This window comes from Poeciliopsis prolifica, unplaced genomic scaffold (assembly GCF_027474105.1).
Source record: "Poeciliopsis prolifica strain line A6 unplaced genomic scaffold, Auburn_PproV2 SCAFFOLD096, whole genome shotgun sequence".
Lineage (NCBI taxonomy): Eukaryota > Metazoa > Chordata > Actinopteri > Cyprinodontiformes > Poeciliidae > Poeciliopsis > Poeciliopsis prolifica.
Genome location: NW_026562471.1, coordinates 293,483 through 306,746, shown reverse-complemented (window position 1 = coordinate 306,746; position 13,264 = coordinate 293,483). Strand labels below are relative to the sequence as shown.

Sequence of the window (13,264 nt, the reverse complement as noted above, 5' to 3'; positions counted from 1 at the left end):
GTTCTGGTTCTGTTCTGGTTCTGCTCTGGTTCTGCTCTGGTTCTGTTCTGGTTCTGCTCTGGTTCTGTTCTGGTTCTGCTCTGTTCTGTTCTGGTTCTGCTCTGGTTCTGCTCAGGTTCTGTTCTGGTTTTGCTCTGGTTCTGTTCTGGTTCTGCTCTGGTTCTGTTCTGGTTCTGCTCTTGTTCTGTTCTGGTTCTGCTCTGGTTCTGCTCTGGTTCTGTTCTGGTTCTGTTCTGGTTCTGTTCTGGTTCTGCTCAGGTTCTGCTCAGGTTCTGTTCTGGTTCTGTTCTGGTTCTGCTCTGGTTCTGTTCTGGTTCTGTTCTGGTTCTGTTCTGGTTCTGTTCTGCTCTGGTTCTGTTCTGGTTCTGTTCTGGTTCTGTTCTGGTTCTGCTCTGGTTCTGTTCTGGTTCTGTTCTGGTTCTGCTCTGGTTCTGTTCTGGTTCTGTTCTGGGGACAACTGTGGAGCCTCTGGAGATGATGAGGCAAAGAAGGATTATTCATGAGGTCAAGGAAGTTATGGACAACCCTGACCATCATCTTGTCTTGGGAAAGCAGATCATCTTCAGTCAGAGGCTTCATCAGATTCACTGTAATACAGACTGCTACAGGAGATTTTCCTGCTGACAATGATCATCCATCCATTTTCTGATCATCCTTCTCCCTAACAGGGTCAGGAGGTGCTGGTGCCTCTTCAGCTGTGTTCGGGGTGAGAGGCGGGGTCACCCTGGACAGGTCACCAGTCTGTCTCAGGGCAACAGAGAGACAAACAGGACAAACAACCATGCACACACACACTCACACCAAAGGAGAATTAAAGACCCATTAACCTGACAGTCATGTTTTTGGACTGTGGGAGGAAGCCAGAGAACCCGGAGAGAACCAACGCACGCACAGGGAGAACATGCAAACTCCATGCAGAAAGACCCCGGGCCGGGAATCGAACCCAGGACCTTCTTGCTGCAAGGCAACAGCGCTACCCACTGCACCACTGTGCGATCATTGTCTACAATAACTCTTTGAGGAATTACTGAAATACAACATTTTATTTCCTTTTGGGATTAATAAAGTATTTTTTAATTTGAATCTGAATTTCAGTACAACAAACTCTGATATTTTCACAGTTATGAGTTATGCTGGGCTCATTCTGATGGGTATGAATTATTAAAAATGGTTCATGGCAATTAATATGTGGTAAAAATTTGATGATTAAACCAAAGAAATTAGAAAGTGAGTACAAATTCAAAACACAGCAGTAAGACACTTTCACAAAAATACAATCATCACTTGAGTTCCTCAACTTCCGGAAAAGGAAATTCATCCTCTGGTGATCTTTCCAGAGCCGGGGACTGAAATGTCAGTTTGTTGTCCATCACTGTGCAGGAACTCGTACATCACTTGACCAGAAGTAATAAGTGGAGACAGAGGGACAGTAGTCTGAGCACATCACCATTGTCAACATTAATGACTGACAACATTTCATTTTCCTTTGGGATCAAAATTGTATTTTTGAATTAAATTGAACTGAATTAATTACTGATTTTATGCCTTATTAACTGTCACTGACCTAAGACCCCCACATACTCGGGCGCAGGGCCAGCCCAAGCTTCCATGGGGCCCTATGCGAAATGTGCTTTCGGGGCCCTTTAGTTCTGCTAACAATGTGGACTGTGGTCAGAAAACTGCAATCAGTGCTGCTCTACACATATTCATGATGTTAAATAAATTCCTCTTAAGTGTAACTTCAATAGCTTAGAAAGGTAATTTATACAAGGTGAGTCTTTCTCCCCTGAGAATGTGGACCGGTACCAGTACTGGACTGATTCTGAGCCTTCAATGATTTTAACAGAAGTTGCACATAACTTAGAAGTTGATGTAAAAAATAATGTTTGTTAGCCACATAAATGATTATGCTCAGCAGCAAACAACATATCCCAACTTCAGCATAGAGCAGCTCATCGATGTAGCAGCCATGTAGCCTGAGGTAAAGACATTTTGCTAGACAATTTCAAACAGTGAGAAGCTTTAATTACTATTCATTGTTATCAAACGCGGTTTTTGAAGCCAAAATACCTCAGAAATATACAGAGCTAACCATGAGAATCAACTCATTTAAAGTTCAAACTCAGTTTCACACAAAGACCTAGCATAAATGTTTGGCTGTTGAACTGGACCGTTCAATTTCATTTTTCATCAGCTGCTTTCCAAATTTTTACATTACATTACCAAGGCACACTAAAATAAAATTTATCTTGGCTTTTTCTTTTCTCCTTCCATGAATGATGAGTTCTTTTTTGAGACATTGTTTTGGTAACTTAACTTCTGACCGGAGCTTTGGCTGTTTGGATGGACACTGCACATGGCACGGCAGCAAAGTGTGTGGTTCCTACCGCAGCCACCAGGGGTCTCCAAGAGCATTTTGTTTTCTTTTTAAGAATAAAATAATTTCTACATTTCTACAAATATACATTATTGTAAAAACAAATCACTTCATAGTGAAGTTGTGGGTTTTTGATATTATGGCGACATAGAAATTATTACTAAAATAAATAAATAAATAAAATACGCTCCACTGAAAGGGGCCCTTAGTGGCCCTAAGCAGCTGCTGTTTGCTCATGCGTTGGGATGGCAGCTCGGTCAGTACATATCTGCACAGATACATTTTTATGACTCGGTGTCTAATAAAAATATGTTTAGTGCTCAAAGCTCATTTTCAAAGGGCGATTTTAATTGGACAAACATCCTCTGTTGTGTTCTATATTATAATTTATTGAATATAACTGTAAAAGTTTATGAGATGGAGATTATTCAAGGAGTGGGGCTAACATGAACACAATGACCAGAACCTGGAGGAGTTTAACGTTACCTGGAACATTCATGGTTGAAAACACTGTGTGTTCTGCTGTGTGTTCTGCTGTGTTGGGTAGGGCAAGCCGTTTTAACATAAATTCGGTTTTACTGCTCTTAAATTCCAGATATCTCAAATTGTTTAATGACTAGACGTTTTAGCAATTTAAGATATATCTAATTACATTCTGACTAGTCGAAATGACGTCAGATTTATCATTGAGTTGTATGGAGACTTCAATTCAAGATATCAACAACGAATTACTGACTGTCTGAAATACACATTTCAGATATCTACAATTAAATTATGACTAGTCAAAAAGTAAATTTAAGATATCTCGACTTTAGTTTTGATTAGTCATAATTCTAATCAAGCTATCTCTAAATAGTCCATAATTTAAGATATCTTAAATGTATGAAATGCAGTTTTGAGTGGAAATTAAATTATAGATATCTTAAAAGCAAATAATGACTAGACAAAACTAAATGAGAGATATCTTGAATTATAATGTTGACTAGTCAAAATTCCTTTCAACATATCTCCAAATGAATTCGAGATATTTTGAATTATTCAACTTTTCTATTTAAGATATCTTAAATGAACATTGTGACGAGTCAAAATGACATTACTGACGTCTTGAGTTAGCATTCTGTCTAGTCAAAGCGTCACTGATTTACGTGGCAAATCGAAAGTTTAATAAAACAATGAAAAGTAGAAAAAACACAACAAGATGTTTGAAAATGCACAAACTTTCATGTTGAAAATGGATTGACAAGCAGCACTTTTAGCTTTTCAAAGCTGTTTTTAGGAGCATTCGGTTTGTCGGAAATTAAGAAACAGAATTTTTTTTTGCAGATATCGTTAGCAGTCTTATAGTTTATGAAGTTTGGCGTTCTCCGCGTTTCCAACATTGCTGAGCTCTTTCTAATTTGTGCCATTATGGACAATTTTGTGCAGAAAACATCAAATTCTGCAGGAAACTGTTTGGGCAGCACAAAGGGGCTTCCACGTCATTCTTAATTCAGATATCTAAAATTGTAATTTTGACTGGCGATAATTACGTTCAAGATATCTTAAATTGTAATTACAGATCCAGTGACGTCATTTGAGATATCTTGAAAGGAATTTTGACTAGTCAAAATCTAATTGAAGATGTCGTGAATTATTATTGTCACTAGTCAGAATGGAAATGCAGATATCTTAAATTACCATTCTGGAGAGTCAAAATGTAGTTTTGTCAAGTCAAAATGCATTTTTAGATTTCTCGAATTAATTACGGATAGTCAGACGAAACCGAATTTATGTTAAAACGGTTTGCCATACATTAGGCAGATGACGATTCCTAGGAATTGAGCAGAACCGGTTCTTGAGTTTCCGTCGGCTTGGGCAAGGAATGAAGCTAAAACAATATTAATAATAATAATAATAATAATAATAATAACTTTGCATGTTTTTAACGGGCATTCTTCAGGTTAGCTTATAGAACGTCTCTAAACATTTCAATGTTTTTAAAGCACTTTAAAAACAGAATGCACCAAAGTGCTGTACAATATCCTTAAAACTACAGATAAAAACACAATAAATTAACAGACAGGACAGGTAGACTGAACTTGACGCCTGTGTTTGTTTTAGGTAACCAGAGCAACCAGGGTTTTAGATTTTTTAGATTTCACAGTATTCTGACAATTAAGAAATTTTTTTTTCAAAATGTCAAAAAGAAACCTGCAACTTATTCCTTTTCCATCACCTCTCAGCTCGACTGTAGTCTCATCTGAGAGTAGACATAGTTTCACTGAACCACGGCTCAGAAAAGCTGTGGGGGTTTTTATGGTTTTAGAGGAACTGGAATTCAAACCACACTGTTCATGTGGTTTCTAAAATCAACCTCAAGATTGGAAGTCAAATTATGGATCTTGTACATTTTTTAATCACAGTGGTTGGAATCATGATAGAAAATAAAATAGGTAGATGATTGAAAATACAAGTTTGACAAATTCCATTGATATTTAAACAAAAAACATGAGATAATTCAGAGCATGGCCTTTTTCATGGATTGGGCCAACCACTGGCTGAGTAAAATTAAAAGAATCAATCAAGTCTAGAAAGTCCTTTGATGGTTTGTCATCGCAACATACTTGTATACTGAAATCTTCAAAAAAATAGTATGTGATCAAAATTCAAGGTCATAGTCATAAAATCAAAACATTTAGAAATAAAGTTCTTATTAAACTGAGGAGAACAATAAATCATTCAATACAGCAATGGAGGAGTTTGATGAATTTAAAGTAATTGAAGCTCAAAACTGGAATATGGATTTAGAGAAATCTGTTGACAGCAAACACTAGATCTTAATGCTGTAACTAGACTTACCAATCCAGTTCAAATAAGCACAAGGAACAAGCTCTGAGCATGGAATTAACTGATTCTATTATGATGTCAGGTTACATGACTTGGAGAAGCCATGTGACATAAAGGTCTTATTTGTTAATGACCTAACATTAGACAAAGCCATGTCAGTGAGTGATGGTGAAGCGGCACAAGTCAAAAAAGAAACATGTCCCTGAAGCAAAAAGAAAACCAACGATGGTGGTGAGAATCTCAAGGAGCCAAACAAATGTTGGGTTTTCCCAACTAGCTGTCCAGATCATGCCAGGAACTGACCCTCCAGGAAGAAACGGCCTTCGCCCCACAAACATGTCAACTGCTGTACCTCAGCACAGCAACAGTTAAACAACCGCTCCATAACTGCATCAGCTACGATTAAAAAAACAACAAAAATGATGTTGATTGTATTTAAAACTATGATCACATCAAAATCGTAAGATATTCTGACAATCAACCTGTGCCCGTCTTGAGCCAGCAGCTCCTCAGAAACAAGTGGCATACTTTCAAGAAATGGCTTGTCTGAGAAGAATAAAAACTATCAGAATTTTGTTTGATCAAAGTTCCACACAGACCCACTTCACCAAATAAATCAAAAATATCTAACAGTATATCAAAAACTTCTTTAAGTGGGAAAACTCAGAAGCAATTTGACAATGTGACAGAAAGCCATTTTGATCACCAAAGTCCAACATGTAGCTGGACAAACTGAAGAATATTGAATCTTTGTAAACAGAAAACCTTTTAGAAATAGAAAATGTTTAGGTTGATGTGTATTGACGATTTTAACAATGGAACTAACATAATGCATATTACTGGTTTTTGCAATAGTTGTAATAATAAAAAAAACAAAAACATTTTATTTATAATATCCTTTATATCTTTAGAGCTCAAAGGGCAAAAACAAGCAAATTAGAGAAATAAGATAAGAAAAACTTCACCTTTAAAACATATTAAATAGCAATACTTTTTTAAACTTTAGTTTTAACAGCAGTGGAGGGACATTTCATCCTTTGTTTCATCATGCTAAGTAGAGCAGAACTCTACTGATGTTGACGCTTTTTTAGGTACAGTCAATTCTTCTGTTATTGTTTTCTGTTATTAATGCACAGAAAATAAATCAAGCTGGAGAACAAAAGCCTGAAGCTTTAGAAAAAGCAAAAGGACCCAGAATAAAAGGATGGGGCGGACGGGTCTGTTGGTTTTACTCTTGATGAACCAAAGAGTTGCTTCTATTGTATCTGGGAAACTATAGCTTCATATTAGAAAAAAATGAGTTACAATTATTTTGGCCAGAGATAAAATCTGTAAAATAATAGTTTGAAAACACTTCATTTATTGCAATCTATAAAGTAAATCTGAGTAGATAGGAACAGTGCATACATTTACCTTGTTATATTTTGGCTAATTTTCATATATCTGTCAAATATGTTGGTTCTATGCAATCTACTGTGTTTCCTTAGAGAAAAAACATATTTAGGCTACTCAAATAATAATCTGAACTTGACTGCTATTCATGGTTGTTTTTTCAACATTGCTTTAGATATTTTACGTACATACAAATTTAAAACCTAAACCTTGTGCTCCAGCAGGTGTTGATAAGACCTTCAAACCTTTTAGAACCAGACATCAACATCCTAATGCATGCTGAGAACAGCCTGGGTTTATTGTCCCTACACAACTGATGCTTATGTTGTTTTTGACACCGTTTATTACTTCCTTGCAGTTATTCCTTTTTTCTGCACATTCTGGATTAAAAATTGTGGCAGAGTCAAACCTGTAGATAATAAATGGATCCACTGTTCGCGTGGTTTCTAGCAAAAGAGGCCAAACTGAAAGTAGACAATCGAGTCATGCTTTCTAAATTTGCCAAGAATACACTAATACACCAATAGATCCATTTTTAAAAGGATTTCTGAAAATCCAAACTTTCCTCATCATAAATGCTTGTAGATACAGCAGACAAGGTGCAACACCTCGCCTTGCGCACTGATTATGCTCATATGAACGGCTGTCAGAACAACAAGGGTTTGATGGAAGATAGCACGGACATCCAGGCTTTATGACACCGAAAAGGTAACGGATCAGGGCCGGCCCAAGGCATACGCAAACTAAGCAGCCGCTTAGTGTCCCAGGGCCACTAAGGGGCCCTTCTCAGCGGAGCTAATTTTTTTTTTTTACTAATTATTTTTTTCATTGTAACAAAAATATACAATTTTATTAAGTTGTAATTTTTTAAAAATGTTTACATATTTATTGTATGAGGAAGTAGAAATAATTTGTGAAAAGGACAAAATGAAATAATAAAGGAGGGCCCCCTGGTGGCCGCAGTATGTCACTTCACTGGTAATATGAGCGACAATGTGCAGACGCATCCAAATGTCCAAAGCTCTGTGGAAGATAAGTTAGCAAAACAATGGTGCAAAAATAGACTTATCCATCAGGGAGAGAGAAAAGAAAGACAAAGACAGAAAAAGAGCCGGAGTAAAGGTTATTTTAAGGTGTCTTGGTCATGTAATGTTGATCAAAAAGATTTGTTGCGCTGCTAATAGACATCCAACAGCCAAAAGATAAAGAGGATCAATTGGAATGTATGTGTGATTGAATTGAAATCAATTTTAATAAATGAATTTTCCGGTGGCAAAGCGATGATATTTTATTGCCAATTTTACTTATGTTTCTTTGAGCAATGGCAGTAAAGTAAGTCTAAGTCTACATTTTTGTAAGGTGCCTTGAGCTCACACGTTGTGAATTAGTGACATATAAATAAACTGAATTGAACAGTTTGTTTGTTAGATGCTGGAGGGAGATGTGGCCTTAACTAAAGAGAGAAGAAAATGAATTTAAGACAAACTGTTTAAGTAAACAGGAAGTACCAAAGAAGAAGTCCGTCATTACTGTGAGATCATGGCCATGAACACCAGGAACCAGTGCTACTGAGCAGGATCAGCAGCTTACAGACAGAACTTCAGCTCCAGTATTGATCAAATCTGCTTCAGTTCTTACCTGGGTTTGACTCCTTGCTAATCTATGCTGGAAACCCAACCAGAGGAGCAGGTTTAGAGATTTCAGGTCAAATCCCTAAACCTACAATTTGAGCTAAAACCATGAGAAAACTGCCTCTAAACTAATCTCTGCACACAGAGAGAAAACTGAAGAAGAACCAGCCATGTGTGAACTTTTCACAGGAGAAACTTGCCTAGTGACGTCATATATGCTCCATCCTCTCCATTCTGCTTGATTTCATGATGCACCAGGAAGAACATTTGTTCCGGTATCGAACATAGTTATTGGATATAATAACTATTGGTTATAATTATCCAATAGTTATTGGATAATTATACACACATTATATACATACATACACTAAGGTGTGCTGAACTGCTGTTTCATAACTTTAGCTTTAATGTGCATGTGTATTATCCTGTACTGTCTTCTGTAGGTTCAAATTTTGTTTTAACTCAAACTCAAATATATATATCGGGAATATATACTTCCCTGTAGTATATAGAGAAGTATATATTAATACTTCCCTACTGTTTCAACAGCATGAAAAAACAAGCACACTGCTGACATACATCTCTTTCAACTAAACACCTCCCACTTCAGAGCTGCATCACCGTCAGTCAGCATCACTCCTCAAACAGACTCCACATGGCCAATCATGCAGCAGCGTTACAGTCCTAGCAGAAGGACCTGTGGGATTTCAAACAGTCTTCCACTCTGTATCACATTCAGTGCTCTAAAAACAAGCAGACTTGTTGAGTGCTATCCTCAGCAAGTTGTTGTTTGTATCCTCCAGTGATCAACTCAATGCTCAGATGAGACAGGAAGTGGAGGATGATACAATGTCTCAGCTGCACACACAAGCAGGCAGTGCTGCAGCAGCTCCTGCTTTTGCTCTTTAATATGTCACACACTTTCTGGAATTCTCTCTTAATGTTAATGGACTGATTTCTGCTAAAGACAGACCAGATATGTTGGACCTGCTTCATAGTTTTTACAAAAAGAAAAAAAATTCTCTTCGTTATTCCATAAGATAGTATTAAACTTGACACATGTTTCTGCAGGAGAGCTGAAATTCTTCCTTTTTCTAAAGCCTGGTAAACCTTAATGTTGTACAGCCATTGTTGGGACCGGAGCTCATCACCTGTTGAAGGTGTGATCATTAGCACAGCAAGTCGTTTCAGCAGCACCTCACTGATGTTAGTGAGATACGACAGCCTGGTTGACACTTCTTTCAGAATATTTACTGAACTTAATATTTGACATTGTCTTTCTCAAAATAGTCTTTGATTATTTACAAGATTCAAATCTACTCAGCAGAAAGACTATTGCTGTGATGTCATTCAAAACCCAGTATGATTTAAATGGAGAAGATGCAGACATCCATGTCAAATTTATCCCACCTCAGATTCTGATCAACTGCTTATCCTTTCTGATGGTTAAATTGCATTGATATGAACATTTCTTGTGACAGATTTATAATTTTCACAAATAATTAAAAGGTAACCAAGCAAAGAAGCATAGTCACACACATCCACTCACCAACTGCTTTACTTAGTGGACCTCACACACACACACACACACACACACACACACACACACACACACACACACACACACACACACACACACAGATCCAGATAAACCTGATCAATGTGCAAAGCTAACCTATTTGACCTTAAGGGGTCAGCTTCCTTACAATATAAATACACACACTGAAGCCCTACCGATGCCACCTCAGTAACACACACACACACACACACACACACACACACACACACACACACACTATGACAGCCACACACTCACTCTATCAGCCTGTGCTCAGAAAAAGAACAGTTGCTCAGTAACATTCAAACACAAGGCAGGATTCAAAGAAAGCCCAGCATGATGGCAGCATGAACATGATGTCAGTCACTCGGTGTGTGTTACCACTTTGTACTAACTTTTGTTCTTACGAAGCAGAGTAGAGGTGATCCAAGGCTCTGATTGGACCATCCTGCATGAAGGTACAGTCTTGTCGTCCACTGATGATGACGTGACAACCATGGGAAAGCTTGGCAAATGTTCAATCCAGATGAGAAACACTGTCAGTGGAAATGCTCTGGCAGACAGACAGGCAGGACTTGGAGGGTAGAGTCAGTGTTCCAATCCCAGAGTTCACTTCAACACTTCACATCCAACTGAACATCTCAAGTTTGAAATGGTGGGAAACTGTCCAACCAGTCCAAAGGCACCTTCTTCTCTGGCTTGTTTTGCTCCTCTCCCGGTTTGCTTGTGACTTATTTCTAAGGCAACCAACAGGTGTACAGGCAGCTTGTCTCTCTGAAGTAAAAATATAGACGACGTAATCTCTGTTTTATGTGGATTTACACTATAGATATAGATATCTCACTCTACATATATATTGTTTCTCTGTGAACTTGGGAACTATGGGGGAATAAAATATTTGGCTTATAGATTTAGCTTTTTGTGGTGGAGTCGGCAGTTTCATGCATTCTGTCTGCAGGCTGGAGCTTCCAGATTGCTGGTGTCTATCAGGTAGTCAGGAAAACAAAGTTCTGCTATTCTAGTGTGGTTAAGGGTTAGAGCAAACAAGGGATAAAGGCATAGTCTTTAGTTGCTTCTGATATGTTCGCTTAGTCCAGGTTAGCACACAGCATAGTTCATTTTTAACTTTATTTTGTTTCAATCCAGGGGAGGCATTATGTGTCTGTAAAGAATAAAACATTCAGAGAACTCTCAAATCACCAAGGCTACATGGTCACTAGGTTTCCACAGAAAAACACACCAATGGTAGAAATTTGGGATGAATTTTTGCAGTTTTTTTTCTTAAGACATTGACTTGCTTTAGGTAGGCTCGTGCTATCCGGGCTTGCCCTGCATTTTGCCAGGCGAGCTGAGCGAGCAAGTGCAATAGGTTTTGGAAGAGAAAGGGTAAGGGGGAGTCAGGTTTCCTGCTGCCTGCTTTTACCCCATCCCTTACACTAAAAATAGATCTGATTACTGGGACTTTCTGGGAGACTAGTCACTGGACAGAGCTGTTACCGATTGGATTAATCCGCTGACCCAAACAGCCCTGCGGTGCTGCTTCCACAAATCCCGCTTCAAGAGAGCTCCGTGTGTGTGTGTGTGTGTGTGTGTGTCAGTCAGTTCACTCAGATCTCATTCACACGTTCAAACTCTGCGCCAAAACCCAGAAATAATGCAGTCTCCAAAACTGCACAGAAGGTTGCATAAACACATGTAAACAAAGCAAACCGATGCAACTTGTTGCTGATACAGAGAAAGGTCGAAAAGTTCTCCCGACTTCCACTGTCACGATCCTCACGCAAGACGTGTCGCACACGGTCCTCCTATTCCTGGGGAGACGAGCCGACCAGAGACCGGGAATCAAAAGTTGAACTCCACAAAACTGCCATCATGTTCCGCCGCTATTTTCAGTTCACCAAAAAACCAAAAAGAAGAAAACACAAATCCACAAGAAAGTCACGATTTGAGGTAATCACGCGCATGTAAATTCACAAAGAAATGTCAGAGCTGCCTTAAGGGGGACAAAAGAAACCAAATCCGGACTTCCTGAGCTTTCAGTCCAGCGCGTCAGAGCCTCTTTACGGGCCTCCTCCTGTCAAACCCCGCGGTCTTCCTCGCACTTAGTGCCCGCGCATGTCTGTGTTTCTCCGAACCGGAGGCGGTTACTTTATTCCCTCAAGGTGGAAACCATCACAGAGGCGATTTGGAGTCATGCTTCTCGCCCGTTTCCCATCCGCTGCTCCGCTGTAGTCGGAATCTGTGCTCCTCTGCCATCCGGCTCCCCACCCCGCTAAAGGACTGAACCACTGGCCGAGGAGGGGAGGGGGGTGCGCCGCAGCGCCGCGCCGCGCCGCGACATGAAGCAGCTTCATTCAACACTCATGCCACAGCCAAAGAAAAAGTAACGATATTAACTAAATTATCACACAAAACTGAATTCTGATGCTAATCGGAGGAAATGAAGCGACATGGACACCGAAGCGAAGTGGAGCTACGACCCCATCTGGCTGCAGTAGTCCGCTCCAAGCAAACCTCTCCCGTTCTCTCCATTTATAGTAACAGCGGGATAAATATACTGGAACTTTATATACAAGCAGCATAGACGACCTCTTTCCTCACACTCTAAACAATCATCAAACTGTGTCAGAGGCGAGTCTGCAAACGATAATTTGGTCTGAATGTTCTGTATTGCTGTAGTGTGAAGAGTTTTCTCTTTCTTTAAAATAGGCCCATTAAAAAGTTCTGAACTGCAAATGTATTGTATGAATGCTTCTGTAACCCGAACCCTCCGCCCCCCTCTTGCAAACACACAGTTTCATGTTAATCCCTGTCCAAAGGACCAGTGCCAGCCAAAACAGGCAAGCAAAATAAATTGTTGCGTCCACGTGACCAACAGCGTTTCACTTTGTTTAGTTTTTCAAAGGACTTTAAACTTCCATGTACTCGGTTAGATACAGCCTCTACCTTCAATCACCACGCATCCTCCCATGGCCCTGTTGCTACCCGGCGGTAAGGCAGCTCCTGCCCTATTGGCTGCAAACAGTCCCATCCCTTACTGTAATTGGCTAATGGCGAGGTTTGTGGGAGGAGCTCTTAGCACAGTTCTCCATGTCTGTTTTAACGGCGCGAGTCAGGAGCGACGCGGAAATAGTTTGAAGATGTTAGGTAGAAATGGAAAGAAGGACGTGGAGACAGAGCGGGTGGGGTTGGAGATTGAACCAGCGAGTGGGAGGGAGAAAGGGAAAAAGCTTCCTCAAGCACATGCTCCTGAGTGACTCTACAGCTCAGATGTTTGACTTCTCCTCGCCAACCAGCCAAAGCTAGTTGTTACTGTTGCTATCCGAGCATTCCATCTAAATCAGGCACAATGCTGCCTGGGAACAGCTCAGCGGTGTCATAAACCAGCTGACAACTCCTTAAAGGAACAGTCACCCTCAACTGCAACTCAGTATGCGCTCAAATACCTGACAGTGAGAACCAGGCTTCTCTTTCTCAGGA

General features: G+C 39.6%; 1 protein-coding gene across 2 annotated transcripts in view; it reads right to left on the bottom strand.

Annotated features, from left to right (window-relative positions):
- Positions 1-13,264, bottom strand: part of dyrk1b (dual-specificity tyrosine-(Y)-phosphorylation regulated kinase 1B) — a 66,847-nt gene that overhangs the window by 28,850 nt on the left and 24,733 nt on the right. The window contains exon 1 of one of the 2 annotated variants that reach the window (XM_055023140.1): positions 10,180-12,051. The exons of the other annotated variant lie outside the window; for it this stretch is intronic. Within the exon in view, the coding sequence (XP_054879115.1) occupies positions 10,180-10,282 (103 nt within the window). The 5' untranslated portion in view covers positions 10,283-12,051. Of the gene's footprint in view, positions 1-10,179; positions 12,052-13,264 lie in introns of those variants that run through there. 2 annotated transcript variants of the gene reach the window in all.